The sequence below is a fragment of the Cygnus olor genome, chromosome 7 (assembly GCF_009769625.2).
Source record: "Cygnus olor isolate bCygOlo1 chromosome 7, bCygOlo1.pri.v2, whole genome shotgun sequence".
NCBI classification, from domain to species: Eukaryota; Metazoa; Chordata; class Aves; order Anseriformes; family Anatidae; genus Cygnus; species Cygnus olor.
The window spans coordinates 13,890,477-13,903,318 of record NC_049175.1 but is presented as its reverse complement, the minus strand read 5'-3'; the positions used below and the strand labels follow the sequence as shown (position 1 = coordinate 13,903,318).

General features: G+C 43.3%; 2 protein-coding genes and 1 long non-coding RNA gene across 4 annotated transcripts; 2 read left to right on the top strand and 1 right to left on the bottom strand.

The window, feature by feature from the left end:
- Positions 1 to 468: 468 nt before the first annotated feature.
- Positions 469 to 1,403, bottom strand: LOC121073040. Its single transcript, XR_005821474.1, has 2 exons — positions 1,169 to 1,403; positions 469 to 1,069 (listed from the first exon to the last, which is right to left on the bottom strand). It is a non-coding gene; the product is annotated as an uncharacterized LOC121073040 (long non-coding RNA).
- Positions 1,404 to 1,427: 24 nt separating this feature from the next.
- On the top strand, positions 1,428 to 9,036 carry TFAM (transcription factor A, mitochondrial). 2 transcript variants are annotated; one of them, XM_040563561.1, is made up of 7 exons: positions 1,428 to 1,549; positions 1,654 to 1,790; positions 3,073 to 3,143; positions 4,404 to 4,553; positions 5,891 to 5,986; positions 7,202 to 7,258; positions 8,225 to 9,036. In XM_040563561.1, the coding sequence occupies exons 1-7, from the start codon at positions 1,482 to 1,484 to the stop codon at positions 8,441 to 8,443; spliced, it is 798 nt and encodes a 265-aa protein (XP_040419495.1). In that variant the 5' UTR covers positions 1,428 to 1,481; the 3' UTR covers positions 8,444 to 9,036. The 2 variants fall into 2 exon arrangements, with proteins under 2 accessions (XP_040419495.1, XP_040419494.1); XM_040563560.1 differs by having other exon boundaries at positions 1,467 to 1,549; positions 1,651 to 1,790.
- A 592-nt stretch (positions 9,037 to 9,628) lies between these two features.
- On the top strand, positions 9,629 to 12,223 carry DNAJC9 (DnaJ heat shock protein family (Hsp40) member C9). The gene is made up of 5 exons (XM_040563557.1): positions 9,629 to 9,868; positions 9,941 to 10,081; positions 10,222 to 10,476; positions 11,256 to 11,342; positions 12,085 to 12,223. Exons 1-5 carry the CDS (start codon positions 9,647 to 9,649, stop codon positions 12,202 to 12,204), a joined length of 825 nt encoding a protein of 274 aa, XP_040419491.1. The 5' UTR covers positions 9,629 to 9,646; the 3' UTR covers positions 12,205 to 12,223.
- Positions 12,224 to 12,842: the final 619 nt, after the last annotated feature.

Genomic DNA, 12,842 nt, shown 5'->3' with positions numbered 1-12,842 from the left:
TGTTCTAACATTAGGGATTCAAAATATGAAGTGTGCGTGTGTGTTGTAGACAAAAGGAAGATGAAGCTATGCATCAGATACGAGTTAGATCTGTGTCGCAATTAACTTTTATGCAAGATTCAGCCTAATTTCCTTAGCATGTTATGCCCACTGCTTTATGTAGGATTTCAACCTTTTTAATCGCCTACTACTTGCATATTAATGTATGGAGTAAATACCACAGGTGCTTGAACATCAAATGCCCCAGTTAAGGGGGCCTGTTTGCAATATCAGAATGTCACGGTAAACTTCTCACACTTGAAGCTAACTTAACCCATTAACTGTTACTTGAGTATGCATGCACAAAACCAGTGGTGCTGGCGAGGGGCGATCCTTTCTTCTAAACTAGGTGAAAACGAGAACAGCTCCAAGGGGCTGTTGCAAATTCTTCTCCAGTATCTGACAGCAGAACCGTGACTTGTTTTTTTGCTCTGTGCCTTGCAGATGAAACAAAAGTGACTTGCAGTTGGGAAAGTTGTCATCATAAAATAGCTCTGTAAGATGACAAAAATGTTTTTTACTCGTTTGTAATGAATGCTAAACTGGAATTTGGGGTGTGGGAGGGAAAGCATGCACTGGCCCTAACGGCGTAAGTTGGTCTCATGCAGGTAAATGTCACTTCAGTGCTGATCAATGAATTCTGAAATGAAAGTCTGGTGGAGGGTGGCTCTGTTAGTTTTTAAATATCTGTTCACTTTAGGCTGTAAACTGAAGAAATGTTTTGGTTTGTTATTAAAATGAGTGCTTTGGTATACTTGTTGTAGGCTGACGTAGTGAGGCTGGCAGACATGGTGGTAGAAACCTTGGAGCATGCTGTGATGGTCGAAGACCTTTTATTTCTGTTAGATGAGTAGAAACACGCTTGTAGAAGTGATCTAAATGTTTTCAGTATCTCTATGAGCCATGGGGAAGTTTGACATGCGTCTCTCACCACTCCCTGTCCTCCGCTGTGCTGAGCTGTAAAGCTGGGGGCTGTTTGGAAATGGTCGTACTGCAGCCGGTTCTCCTGTACAAGCGGCTTTCCATCACCCTGCAAGATAAGCAAGATGAACGCCTCTGATTTGCGTCTCCACCTTCAGATTATTTTTCAAATGCAGCGTGTGATAAAATACAACTTGTTTAAAGTCACCTTTCCCTATTCCTTCCTTTGGCGCTCCGGGCTCGTTTAACCATCCTACCCCCTCCCTGCGTCCCTCTCCCCCCGCCCAGCTGCTGCAGCGCCCCGGAGGAGGTTCCTTTCCCCTGCCCCTTTTAATTTCCCCTTGCCATTAAATGCCATTCCCCCCCCGGCCGGCACCACCAGGGGGCGTGGCCTCCTCGAAGGGGGCGTGGCCTCGCGGCGGGGTCACCTTGGCGACGGGCGCGCGCGGAGAGGAGGGGCTTCTCGGAAGCCCCGCCCCTCACGACGGAGACGTCCCGTGGTGCCCCGCGCGGGCCGAGCCATGGCGGCGGCGCTGGCGGCGCTGGGCCGTGCCGCGGGGCTGGCGGCGGGCCCCGGGCGGCTCCTCAGGTGCGGCGGGGCCGGGACGGGGGAGGGGAAGGGGAGGGGACCGAGGGGGGCTCGGCGGCCTCCCGGCGGCCGTTAAGCGCTAACCGCCGCTCCGTTGCCAGCAGGGCCTGCGGCGCCACCTGCGCGGCCGAGGGGGGCCTGGCCCGGCGGCTGAGCTCGGCGGAGCGCCCGAAGCGGCCGCTCACGGCCTATTTCCGCTTCGTCAGCGAGCGGCAGGGCCCGCTCCGCCGGCAGCACCCAGGTACGGCGGGGCGGGGAGGGGTGGGGGGTGCCTCACGGGGTACAGCACACAAACAACTCCCAAACGAGCCCTCTGTGCCTCAGAGCCCACTGGGAGATTTGTCTTTTTTTTTTATTATTTTTATTCTAGTAGGGATACTGCTCAAAAAAAACTCGGTAATTTTGTTTTTGAATCGCTAGAGCATTGTGTATTCAGAGGGTTTAAGAGCGGTGTGCTTTCTTACAGGTAATTGGTGACAGGGCCGGAGGGGATGGCCTCAAGTTGCGCCAGGGGAGGTTCAGGCTGGAAATGAGGAGACATTTCTTCTCAGCAAGAGCAGTCAGGCATTGGGACGGGTTGCCCAGGGAGGTGGTGGAGTCACCGTCCCTGGGGGTGTTCAAGGAAAGGTCGGACATGGTGCCAGGAGAAATGGTTTAGTGGGTGACATTGGTGGTGGGTAGATGGTTGGACCAGGTGATCTTGGAGGGCTTTCCCCAACCTTAACGGTTCTGTTGTCTAAGTCAGCTTACTTTCAACAGCTTAGTTGTGCTTTTCCGTTGTTGAGATGACTGAACTTTACATTTGAGATGGGACAGAGGAAGATCCACATTTTTCTTTTCTAATGGAGTAGAGGGAAATCCTGGAAAGGATTTTTCAAGAAAAGAAACACTGATTTTCTTTTTGTGCCCACCTCAAATTCACATCTAACTGGAAAACTCATCAAATGAGTTGATGGCATTCAGCTTAAGAACAAAACAATCTCAAGTCACTGCGATTTTGTTTGTGGGAGAAAGATGACATGCAGCAGAAGTAAGGTTAAAAAAAATATATTGTAGCTGAAGGACTTTATTTTAATAAAAGTTAAATAAGTTTGTTGTACGAGGTGGTTGAGATCACTCTATACTTGCTTTAAAGAATCCAGCAGGGCTCTTTAGCTAAAAGTTGGGAACTAGAAATTTTACTTTTGGTCTCTTCCCCCCACTTCTGCTCCCATTTCAGATCATATTATATTGTAAAGAAAAGGATACGGCCAAAGAAAAACTGTTGTAGAGCTGAAATGCTGCTTCAATTTGCAACTGTATGTTTTGTTGTGGTTTGAACCATAAGTGGGAGCCCTCCTCCGCTCACCCAAATTACAATTTGCCTCCCCTGCTACACCAAAGTAGTTACTGTTATGAAAGGAGGAAAATATATTTCTACAGGAGAAAGATACTAGTGACAGCCTGCTTCAGGAAAATTGAAGAAACTTACTGAAAATACAGCATTGATCTTGACTTTCTTGCTTTCTCATTTTAATATACAGAAATGAGTAATACGGAGCTGGTTAAAAAGTTGGCAGGTGATTGGAGGGAGTTGCCAGCATCGCAGAAGCAGGTAAGTTTGTATCTTGTTTTATGAATCATAATTATACGTGGGTGCATACATATATAATAATGTAAGAATTGTAAAATTCTACTTGTTCAGTGCATAAGTTAGGAGAGACCTGAACTAATTGTTGATGAAAGGACCAACCTCTTTTATCTGATTAGATGCTAATCAGAGACGTGATTTTCAGGTAACTTCCTTAGAGTCTTATTTAGTTGACTTTATTTTTTGTTATAGGTAGCCGAGTTTCATTAAGAGTGACAATTGCAAGGGATAGTGTAAAAGAACTCTACAAATACAGTTGCTAATTGCTACTCTAAGTGCCAGTTATAGGAAATTAACGGATGTTCTTCCTTGATTGCAGTTAGCAATGAGTTCCAGTCAGGAACTGATGGGAGTTGATTCTTTTTCTGCCTAAACAAATGATACCTTTTGTTATTAGTATTCGAGTGCTCTTATATCCTAGCATTTTAGTGCTCTTAGGTCCTTTCTGGACTTCTGTCTGTGTGTGCCTTAGTGTAACGTGTGTCTTCTTGTTTGTATGCCTGAAATAAAGAAGGGGATGGTGCCTTCTCAGATCTACATGTACGCTTGGTGCTGTAGTACCAAGACTGTGACTTTATGATGCTTCTGTACCCAGCACTGGTGGTTCTAGGAACGTGTTTGGCAACCAAAGAATTTGTGTGCTGCAGTGGGATGTAGTTAGAGAGCAATCATTTCAACTGAGCTGCAGCTTTTCCTTCTTGCATGGAAGATTATTACTGCATCGAGCCGCATCTGAAGATCTGTCAGGTGCCTTGTTATCAGATTAACTAAGATAATTCAAGGAGTGGAGCCAGCTTTTAAATCTGTGTTCTTCTCAATCCATTCCACTAATCAAACAGATCTGATACTTCAGTCTAAAAATCTTAGTTACCTTTTTTTTATTAGCAGGTTAGAAGTGTTAGCTCATGTAATGTTCAAGTGCAGGGACCTGAGAAAGCAAGGAGGTGGCGGGGAGGGGTTAGAAGGGATTGCCACAGAAGAGGAATACCAGACAGTGCTGATTACTGAAACTCAACAGGAACTGAAGTTTTTGCAGAAGTACCTTTCTTACCTAGTTGTAGGTGCTTGTATTTTATTTTTAATGTTGCATTGATATGGAGATTGGGCTATGTCAGAATGAGTGTTTCAGAAGGCTGTTGTCCTTTTCTAGTAGTTTTAAAGGCACCACACTTAGCTGAATGAAAACACCTCGGTAAGGCTGAAGATTGTATGTTTGTCTTGTAGGTTTATGAGGAAGCAAGAAAGGCAGACTGGCGAATATATGAAGAGCAGTTGGCTGCATATAAAGCACAGCTAACTCCAGCCCAGGCTGCGGCTTTGAAAGAAGAAAGGAGGAGACGACTGGCGAAAAGAAGATCGTTCAGGAAAAAGAGAGTCAGTATTTCCAAGTCTATGTTTCTGTTCTCTCGAGGAAACTGAAATCTGTTTGTCGGGTATACAGAGAAGAGTTAAATGCTTAGAATTTAAAACTTTAAAAATAAATACATAAATCGCTGCTGGTGTTAGCAGGAATTTTAGTGGCTTTCCTGTGCTTGAAGTCCAGAATTAGCAAGGTATCTTTGTGCTTCTATTTAGCCTCTCTGCTTTTTTCTTCCTCTTCCTAAATCTGCCTGAGGAACAACAGGTAGTAAGGCGTCTGAACCAGCAACACCTCCCTGCCTTGGGAAAACAGCCAGAAATAGCTTTTCCCAAAGACCTTGTATCCGTTAGCTCATTGGCAGCCCCTGTGAGGCGACTGCCATTGGAAATAGCCTTTCTGCCTTCCTCCCAGCTCTGCCTCATTGCAATCTGTGCTGCTGCTGGCGTGTAGAGTTAGGCCTACATACATGCATGTCTGTTCATGTCCTTCATATGGATCATCTTCCCAATTTCCTTGTAGCCTGTTTATTTATAAATCCTGAGAGACAGAACCATCTGTAAAGGTACAGTATTATGTTTTGTCTAGTGGCAAAATCAGTTGAAGGGTTTGCTTACTGTTTATTCATTTCTGTGAATTAAACTGCTTGTGTGATGCTTCCCTAATTGACAAAAGTGAAATGAATTCCCCTACTTAGAGGAAGGTTTTAATCCAAATGGTTCCTGCACCACAAGGAATTTAACTGCCATACCTAATACCCAGGCAGGTGGTAACTTGTAGAACCCCAGTTATAGTGGGAGTGTGTTAGGGCTGGAGAGAATGGTAAGTGTAAATGCACCCCTAACGTGCTGTGCTGCCTCACTGTGATCCATGTAGACAAAGCATTCTGACACAGAAACTAGTTCTTTTTCCTTGGGAATCTGCTGATTCTGTTCCGCCTCACCTCCCACAGTTAGCAATCTGCCCTCCTCTCTGCAAGCATACAGAATTTCACACCAGTAACTAAAGCTGTATGAAGATAATAGAAAACCTCTCGTCGTGACTTTCTTGCTGAGTGGAATTTAGTAACAATCTTTGGTTTCTAGAAGACTTTGCTGAAGTAAGAGTCAGTTCAAAAGTGTTTTTTTCCTCTTATATCTGTGAAAAATCAAGTTTTTAACTTTTCTTAATTTAGTTTGTCATCAGATGTAAATAACCAAATCATCTTGATATACGGTCCAGTTTACAGATCACTAAATCACTAAAAATTGAGCTTCATTATTTTGTGTGTGCAAAATGTGAATATAAACGCTAAGTTTAGTTTGGAAAAATGTATGCAGGGTAGGTTGACTAACTCTTCGTGTTGTTTTTAAAGGAATTGACTGTGCTTGGAAAACCTAAAAGACCTCGTAGTGGCTTTAACATTTTTGTGTCAGAAAACTTTCAAAAAAGTGTGGGAGTTTCACCTGCGGTAAGCCAGGAAAATTTCTTCTAAAAAACAAACAAACAAACGTGTGTGTGTGTGTGTGTATATATATATATATATATATATATATATATATAGTTATAAGTGCCTTAACAGACTATTATATTCAGAAAGTCTGTCTTGGATTCTGTGGCTTTCAAAGTAATGTTCAACACTTCAGTATCTACATTTTGCTTAACTTAAATGTTTTTGTTTTTTAGGCTGTAGTGATCTGGCAATGCTGCTGGTGGTACATCCTATATAAGCTGCTATGTGGATGTACAAACTTAAGTACTTGCTGTATCTTGTGCGCTTAGTGCTTACAGGCTTCATGCCTCCTTTTTGTAAGGAGAGAACTCTTCTTTTTGATTTAGAAATCTGTTAATTTTTCACATGGTGACAGTGGTCTGCTACCAGTTCTCCAGTATTGTACTTCTGGCACAATCAGTGTTACAAGATGTGGAAGAGTTCTCAGCAAAGTTGCAAATTCCACACTAAGCTGCATTTTGGGGTGATTTAAGTTGTGCCGATGGATTAGTGCACGTGATGCACTGGAGACCTCCCCTATGTGCCCAATATTCACTTTGCCCTGTGCATTTAATCACCTGGGAAGTGGTGATAATGTAGTGTCATGGAAAGATCCAATGGGACTCATTTGCAAAAACACCTTGCGGTGTTAATTAAAACCAGTTTAATTAGGATGTCGGTATGTTTAGCAGCAAGTAAATGAGGATGAGGGAAATAGTTGCGTTCCTCAGTTTTCTGTCTACAAGGGCAGGCATCTTCAGTCAGCTGAGGCCCAGTCTGACACATACATGGCTAAATACTTCTGAAGTGACACACAGTTTCCTGCAGACATGGTTAGTACCTATGTGGGCTTGTCTTAAGTTGGGCTTGGTTTATGTTAAACCAGTATGCAGGGTCAGATGTAGTTATGGTGCTGTAAATCAATTCATCTGTTTGGTCCGCCTGCTTTTGCTGCAGGCTGAGTAACTTACTCTACTTTGTGCTTCTATTATCTGTAAAAGTGTCTCGGATGATGCCCAGCAAGTTGTCAAACCATGTCATTTATTATTTACCTAGGTTAAGAATATGTAGTATTAAACCTACATGAGTTCCTGCTTTTTTATATTGGTTTATACCTGGCTTTCGTCTGTAACCCTCTGCGGTCTGTCTAGTGTTAAAATAATACTAATGTATTGTGTATTTAATACCCTGTAGGCAAAGCTGAAGCAGTTATTCGAAACGTGGCAAAATCTGCCCAGTTCTGAAAAACAGGTATGTTTGCGGCTTTTGATGAGGCTCTGATCTAACTGGAAAATGAAAAATTTTAGTCAATAAATTGTTAAAAAACCTTGAGTTAGATATAACACTGACAATTATCTACCAGTGTTATACTAATATTGACAGATAATATAGAGGAAACTACTCTGAGATCTTATTTACGTGTCTTGAAAAAGATAGTCATTACTTTTATTCCAGTAATGACCATTTCTTTAACAGTGTTGATGAAATGTGAGTGGGATAGGCTGGAAGTTCTGTATGCCTGGAAATGGAAGGTGAATGGGATCAAGGGAGGGAGGTGGAATAATTTGCAACAATTAGATTTTTTTTTTCTGATAATATTTAATATTTGTAAATGCCAGTGTAGTAAAAGTGATTTTTTGCATGTCATTTATTAACTTTGGTTGTGTTGGGGATAGTCTTCTGGCAGTATTCACAATGTATTTGAAGTACAAATTTGCAGATGGGTATATGAAAAACGGATGAGTGCTATACCAATAATAAATCTCTGCATTTTTGAATTATTCTGTACAGTCTGTCCTTTCTCCTGAAGGCCCTTCTTCCACATTGTTTTGAATGTGTGCTTAGAACATGTGTGAGGTTCATATTCTTTCTGCGGAAAAAAAAAAAGATGCAGAAAAACCTATTCTTGTTCCTTACATAAGCCTGCTCTCTCAAGTTAGTAATCAAATAAAACACCTTAGTAGTAACATCGAATAAACTTCCTCTTTGGGAATTGCCATGTGTTCACATCCCCAAAATTCATTGGTGGGATTTTGTGGTTTTGTTCAAGTTCGGTGCTTTTTTTTTGGAATTTGCTGGAGGTGAAAGTGGGTGCCTGGGATGCACATGGCATTGGGTCTTGTAATAAGTTGCCATTGTAGCAAAGGGGAGGTTGTGTCCTGGCAGTTACCCAGATAAAGCCCTTACCACAACTGCAGAGGTGTGCTTGTCTTCCAGCCATACCTGCAGCTTGCTGAAGATGATAAGGTTCGGTATGAAAACGAAATTAAGTCCTGGGAAGCAAAAATGGCTGAACTTGGACGTCAAGACCTGATACGTTCCAAAGAACAGCAGCCGAAAAAGAAGACTGCTGAAACTGTGCAGGAAGCTGACCGAGCCAAAGCTCCACTACGTGGAAAGAAGGCAATATTAAAGTTGAAAAAATCAGAAGAATAAAATAGCTAAGTATTTTATATTTAATCCCCTTTGGCTGTCATGTCTTTATCCTGCTGTGTTAATGCTGTGGTCAGCATTAGCACTTAAGTTTGGAAAACCCATAAAGGGCCCGCTGAGAAGTTGAGAAGGAGAAGTTGAAAAGGAAGGTGATCAGGTAAGAGAGAAATCGGTGTTTCTTGGAACTGACTGAAATAATCATTGCAGGTGTAACCTGAGCTGCGTAACGGTAATCGGTTAATCAAGCTGTGAATAGTGGTACTCACTGACATTAGCAGAGCTCTCTTATAATGGTAGATATCCAGTAGCTTTTATAAGGTTTTTTTATGAAAGCAAGAATATTCTACAATGTTACCATCTTCTGTAAATAAGAGCTGAAATCTGAGTAAACACTGCTGTTTTTAAATTCCCTCCATTGTATTGGTAGAGAATTTATTCCCTCCATGGTATTAGTAGAGAAGGGAACTGTTCAACATTTCAAGAAAAGGCACAAGATATGTAAAATACTAACTTTTATGCATCGACCTTTTTGTACGTATCTGTGTATACCACTTACGTTGCATTTAATTAAAGACCTTATGAGTTTTGTATAAACATATCTATATTGGAGTGTTTTTTTCCTCTGGCTTTGTTGGGACACAAACACCTTTGCTACCCTATTGTGATATTTGGGATAGCCTGCAAGGAAAACATGTACGCTTTGGTTTGGGATGTAATAAATACAGACTTTTTGAAGAGCTGCTTAGTTTTTATTTTTCCTGGGGCCTGTCTGAGTGAAAGCCTTGTAGGTATTGTGGAGAATGTGTGTTTATGGAAGGAAGATGAGCTTTTTCAGAAGTGTGGTGGGTTTTGTTCAGCCGGAGAGAACTTGCAAACAGCAAGCTTACTAAGGGGGAGTTAAGAGTTCAACAAGGGGCAGTGGAGTTTACCAAGGGGAAGAGAAGAGTTAAGCAGAGTCCCTTTTTATTATAAATCCCTAGTGGCAGGTGTACCTGACGCGTTGCTTTCCCCTGGGCGGGAGAACCGAACCTCCGCGCCCTGAGGTCACAGCGCTGTTTGTTACTCAGAACTCCCTTCCCGGCCTCCCGAGGGGAAGCGAGGGCCTCGAGGGGGCGTCCTTTGGCTTCGGCTCGGGGCTGCCCCCCTCAGCTTCCCGCCGCTCCCCTCAGCGCCGCCCTCCTGCCCGCCCTCCTGCCCGCCCGGCGCATGCGCGGCCGCGGGCGGCGGGCTGAGGGCGGCGGCGCCGCGATGGGGCTGCTGGAGCAGTGCGAGGCCGCCTTCGGCGCCGCCGACCTGTACCGAGCCCTGGGCGTCCGCCGCGGGGCCTCGCCCGAGGAGATCCGCCGCGGCTACCACCGCGCCTCGCTCCGCGTCCACCCCGACCGAGTCCCGCCCGAGGAGAAGGAGGAGGCGACGCGGCGGTTCCAGGTGAGCGCGGGGCGGTCTGCCCCACTGACTGACTGACTGACCGACCGACTGACGGACCGGCTGTCCCCGCAGATCCTGGGCAAGGCGTACGCCGTGCTGAGCGACGCGGAGCAGCGCGCCCTGTACGACGAGCAGGGCACGGTGGACGAGGAGGGCGAGGCGCTGAGGGCCGAGCGGGACTGGCAGGAGTACTGGCGGCTGCTCTTCAAGAAGGTCAGCAGCGGCGCGCAGACCCTCCCTCTGCATAAAACCCCTCGTGTTTTAAGCTAAAGTGCCGCTTTGCTTGTCGTATTTTTTCGCTTTGTTTCCTACTGAGCCGTAGATCTTGTGAATACCTCCCCTCTCTCCTTCAGATCACCGTGAAAGATATTGAGGATTTTGAGAAGACCTACAAAGATTCAGAGCAGGAGCTAGCAGATATCAAAGCAGCGTACGTGGATTTTGAGGGTGACATGGATAAAATAATGGAGTCTGTGCTGTGTGTGGACTATACGGATGAGCCGAGAATAAGGAAAATCATAGAAAAAGCCATTGACTGCAAAGAAGTCCCATCCTACAAAGCTTTTGTCAAAGAGTCTAAGCAGAAAGTCATGGCAAGAAAAAGGCGGGTGAGTATCAATCACAAGGAAACGTTGTATATGATAAGCTTTTATTCTCCCTGGGTGGAAATAAATGAAATTATTTTTAAGACAGGTGTTTGCCACAGGATTGCTGGGTTACAGATCTTGCTCAGCATCTTTGACCACCACAAGTCACCTACGTTTCCCAACTCCCCTCCAAAAATACTGTTTCCACTAATTTCAATCAGATTGCTGTGAAAGGTTTTTGAGTAGTGACAGGCTGTTGCCTACTATTTCCTCCTTCTATTTCAGCATCTTTCACTATGGCTTATTACAGTTTAGCATGTCCCTGCATCCATTTATAAAGTTGCAAGTTGCTGGAGTTCAGATGAGTGCATGGCAGAAATACAATATGCTTGCCTATTGGCAAGTGTGAAATAACATTCTGGATAAATGAACCTCTTCTCCAACCTACTGTGTTGTTTTTTTTATTTTTAATTTTTTGGCACTTTGTACAATATGTGCATGTGACAGTAGCCTTCAACTTAAAGAACATGTAATGGCTGCTAGGACAAAAGAAGAGGGGTACGGGGGGGGGGCAGGGATGGGGATCTCATCGTGTTCAGCTCTGTGAAACAGCAAAAAAAACCTGCCCAGCTCTACCCAACCAGGGAACCAGAACAGGCTCTTTGATCTGTGGCCTAACTTGGAAACTGTGTTTACTTGTGGCTATTTGTATACAGATGCAGAATCAAGTGTTCAGCAACTATTTTAACTACTCAAATAACATGCAAAATACTTTCCTAAAAGCTAATTTGCTACTTCAGGCAGAAAAAGAAGCAAGAGAGGCAGAAAAGTCTAAACAAGAACTGGGCCTTGGTGATGGAGAAGATGACTTGAAAGCACTGATTCAAGTAAGGCTTTTAGCATCTGTTGAAGATACTTGTGGTACTGGCTTATATCTGTGTTTTCCCTGAGCATCTTTACAGTTTGGATCTTTGCAACTCTTCTTAGCTTCCTGAGGTTAAAATGTGACCTAATGCTAACTACATACTTCATTTAATAGGCAAGAGGATGGTATGGATTTTATTATCTGCATCTTTTTAAAAATTAACTAAGTTATTTTAATGTGCTTATCTTTACTGCATACACGATCAAAATATTTAACTTCTACTTTTAGGTGGTTAGACAGGGAGTGTTAATGCTTTTTTTCTTTCTGGGGGATTCCACAAGGTTTCAAAAGTTGATCAGTCTTACTATTTTGCTTTGATGTTTTGGGGAATGAGGAAAGAAACATTCTGTTTAGGTTTTGATTTTCAGTTTTGCCTTTCTTCATGTCCAGTGGGATTCCTAGGATTTGACATTTAACCATTCCTCAAATTGTATTTGAGTCTGGGGTTTAAATTAGAAATTGCTTTGCTTTTCCTAGCCTTAAGTTGTGTATTTTTATGGCCTTATTTACCTCTGTTTTGATACTTGCAGAAGTCAGGTATAGAGCCTAAAGGATACAACAGGCTTTTGCTTAACAGAACTACACCTTCTGCAGCCTGTATTCCCTGCTTAGTACATTCCAGGGTTTTATGTAGCTATCTAACTTCATTAGTATAATCTGTATTGAGCAGTAATAAAAGGTTTGTGTTTTTTTCCCTCCCCCAGAGCAGAAATAAAGATCGTAAAAAGGAAATGGATGACTTTTTGTCCCATCTGGAAGCAAAATATGGGAACAATCCTAAAAAGGGAGGAAGGAAGACTGCAGCCAAGAAAGGAAAGAAATAAAGGACTATGTAGGCTGAAATGTGAGGTATTATTTTGTATGGGAACATGTGGATTTGGGAGAATTTCAGAGGTTTTCTGGACTACTGTTTCAGAGCGCGTGCACCAACTTGCTGTGACTGGGAAGTAGGGTGCAGAATGCATCGTGAATGACAAAGCATTCTGGTGCTGCTGTTTAACATTCTTCGGTGCTTTTTAGTTACGATCAGATTCTTGGCTAATAGTTTTGTTACAGCAAGGAAGCGATGAGATGGTTGGGATGCCTGTCTGTTTATTAAAGTCGCATTGAAGCATGTTCCCTCCAAACGCTTGGGGGACATCAGTGCTGCTGATGGGGGAACAATGTAATCCTGCACCTTCAGAGACCTCAGCAACAGTTCTTGTGGCGGCTGACTTAGAAACCTTATCTTTTTGTTGTTCATGCGTTTCTTTTCTAACAAACCTTGCGAGGCTTTTAAAGGTCTTTGCACTTCAGCTCATCAGGTGTTTTTCAGATATTCCAGTGGTTTTATAAGAATCCTTTTGAAAATTGCAGATTTAATAAATGAAGATTTTGCAGAATTTTGTGCTATCTTGCTTTCCCAGCCGTCTGTTTCCTAAGTAATTGCTCAAAACAAACTGATTACATTAACTCTTCTTAG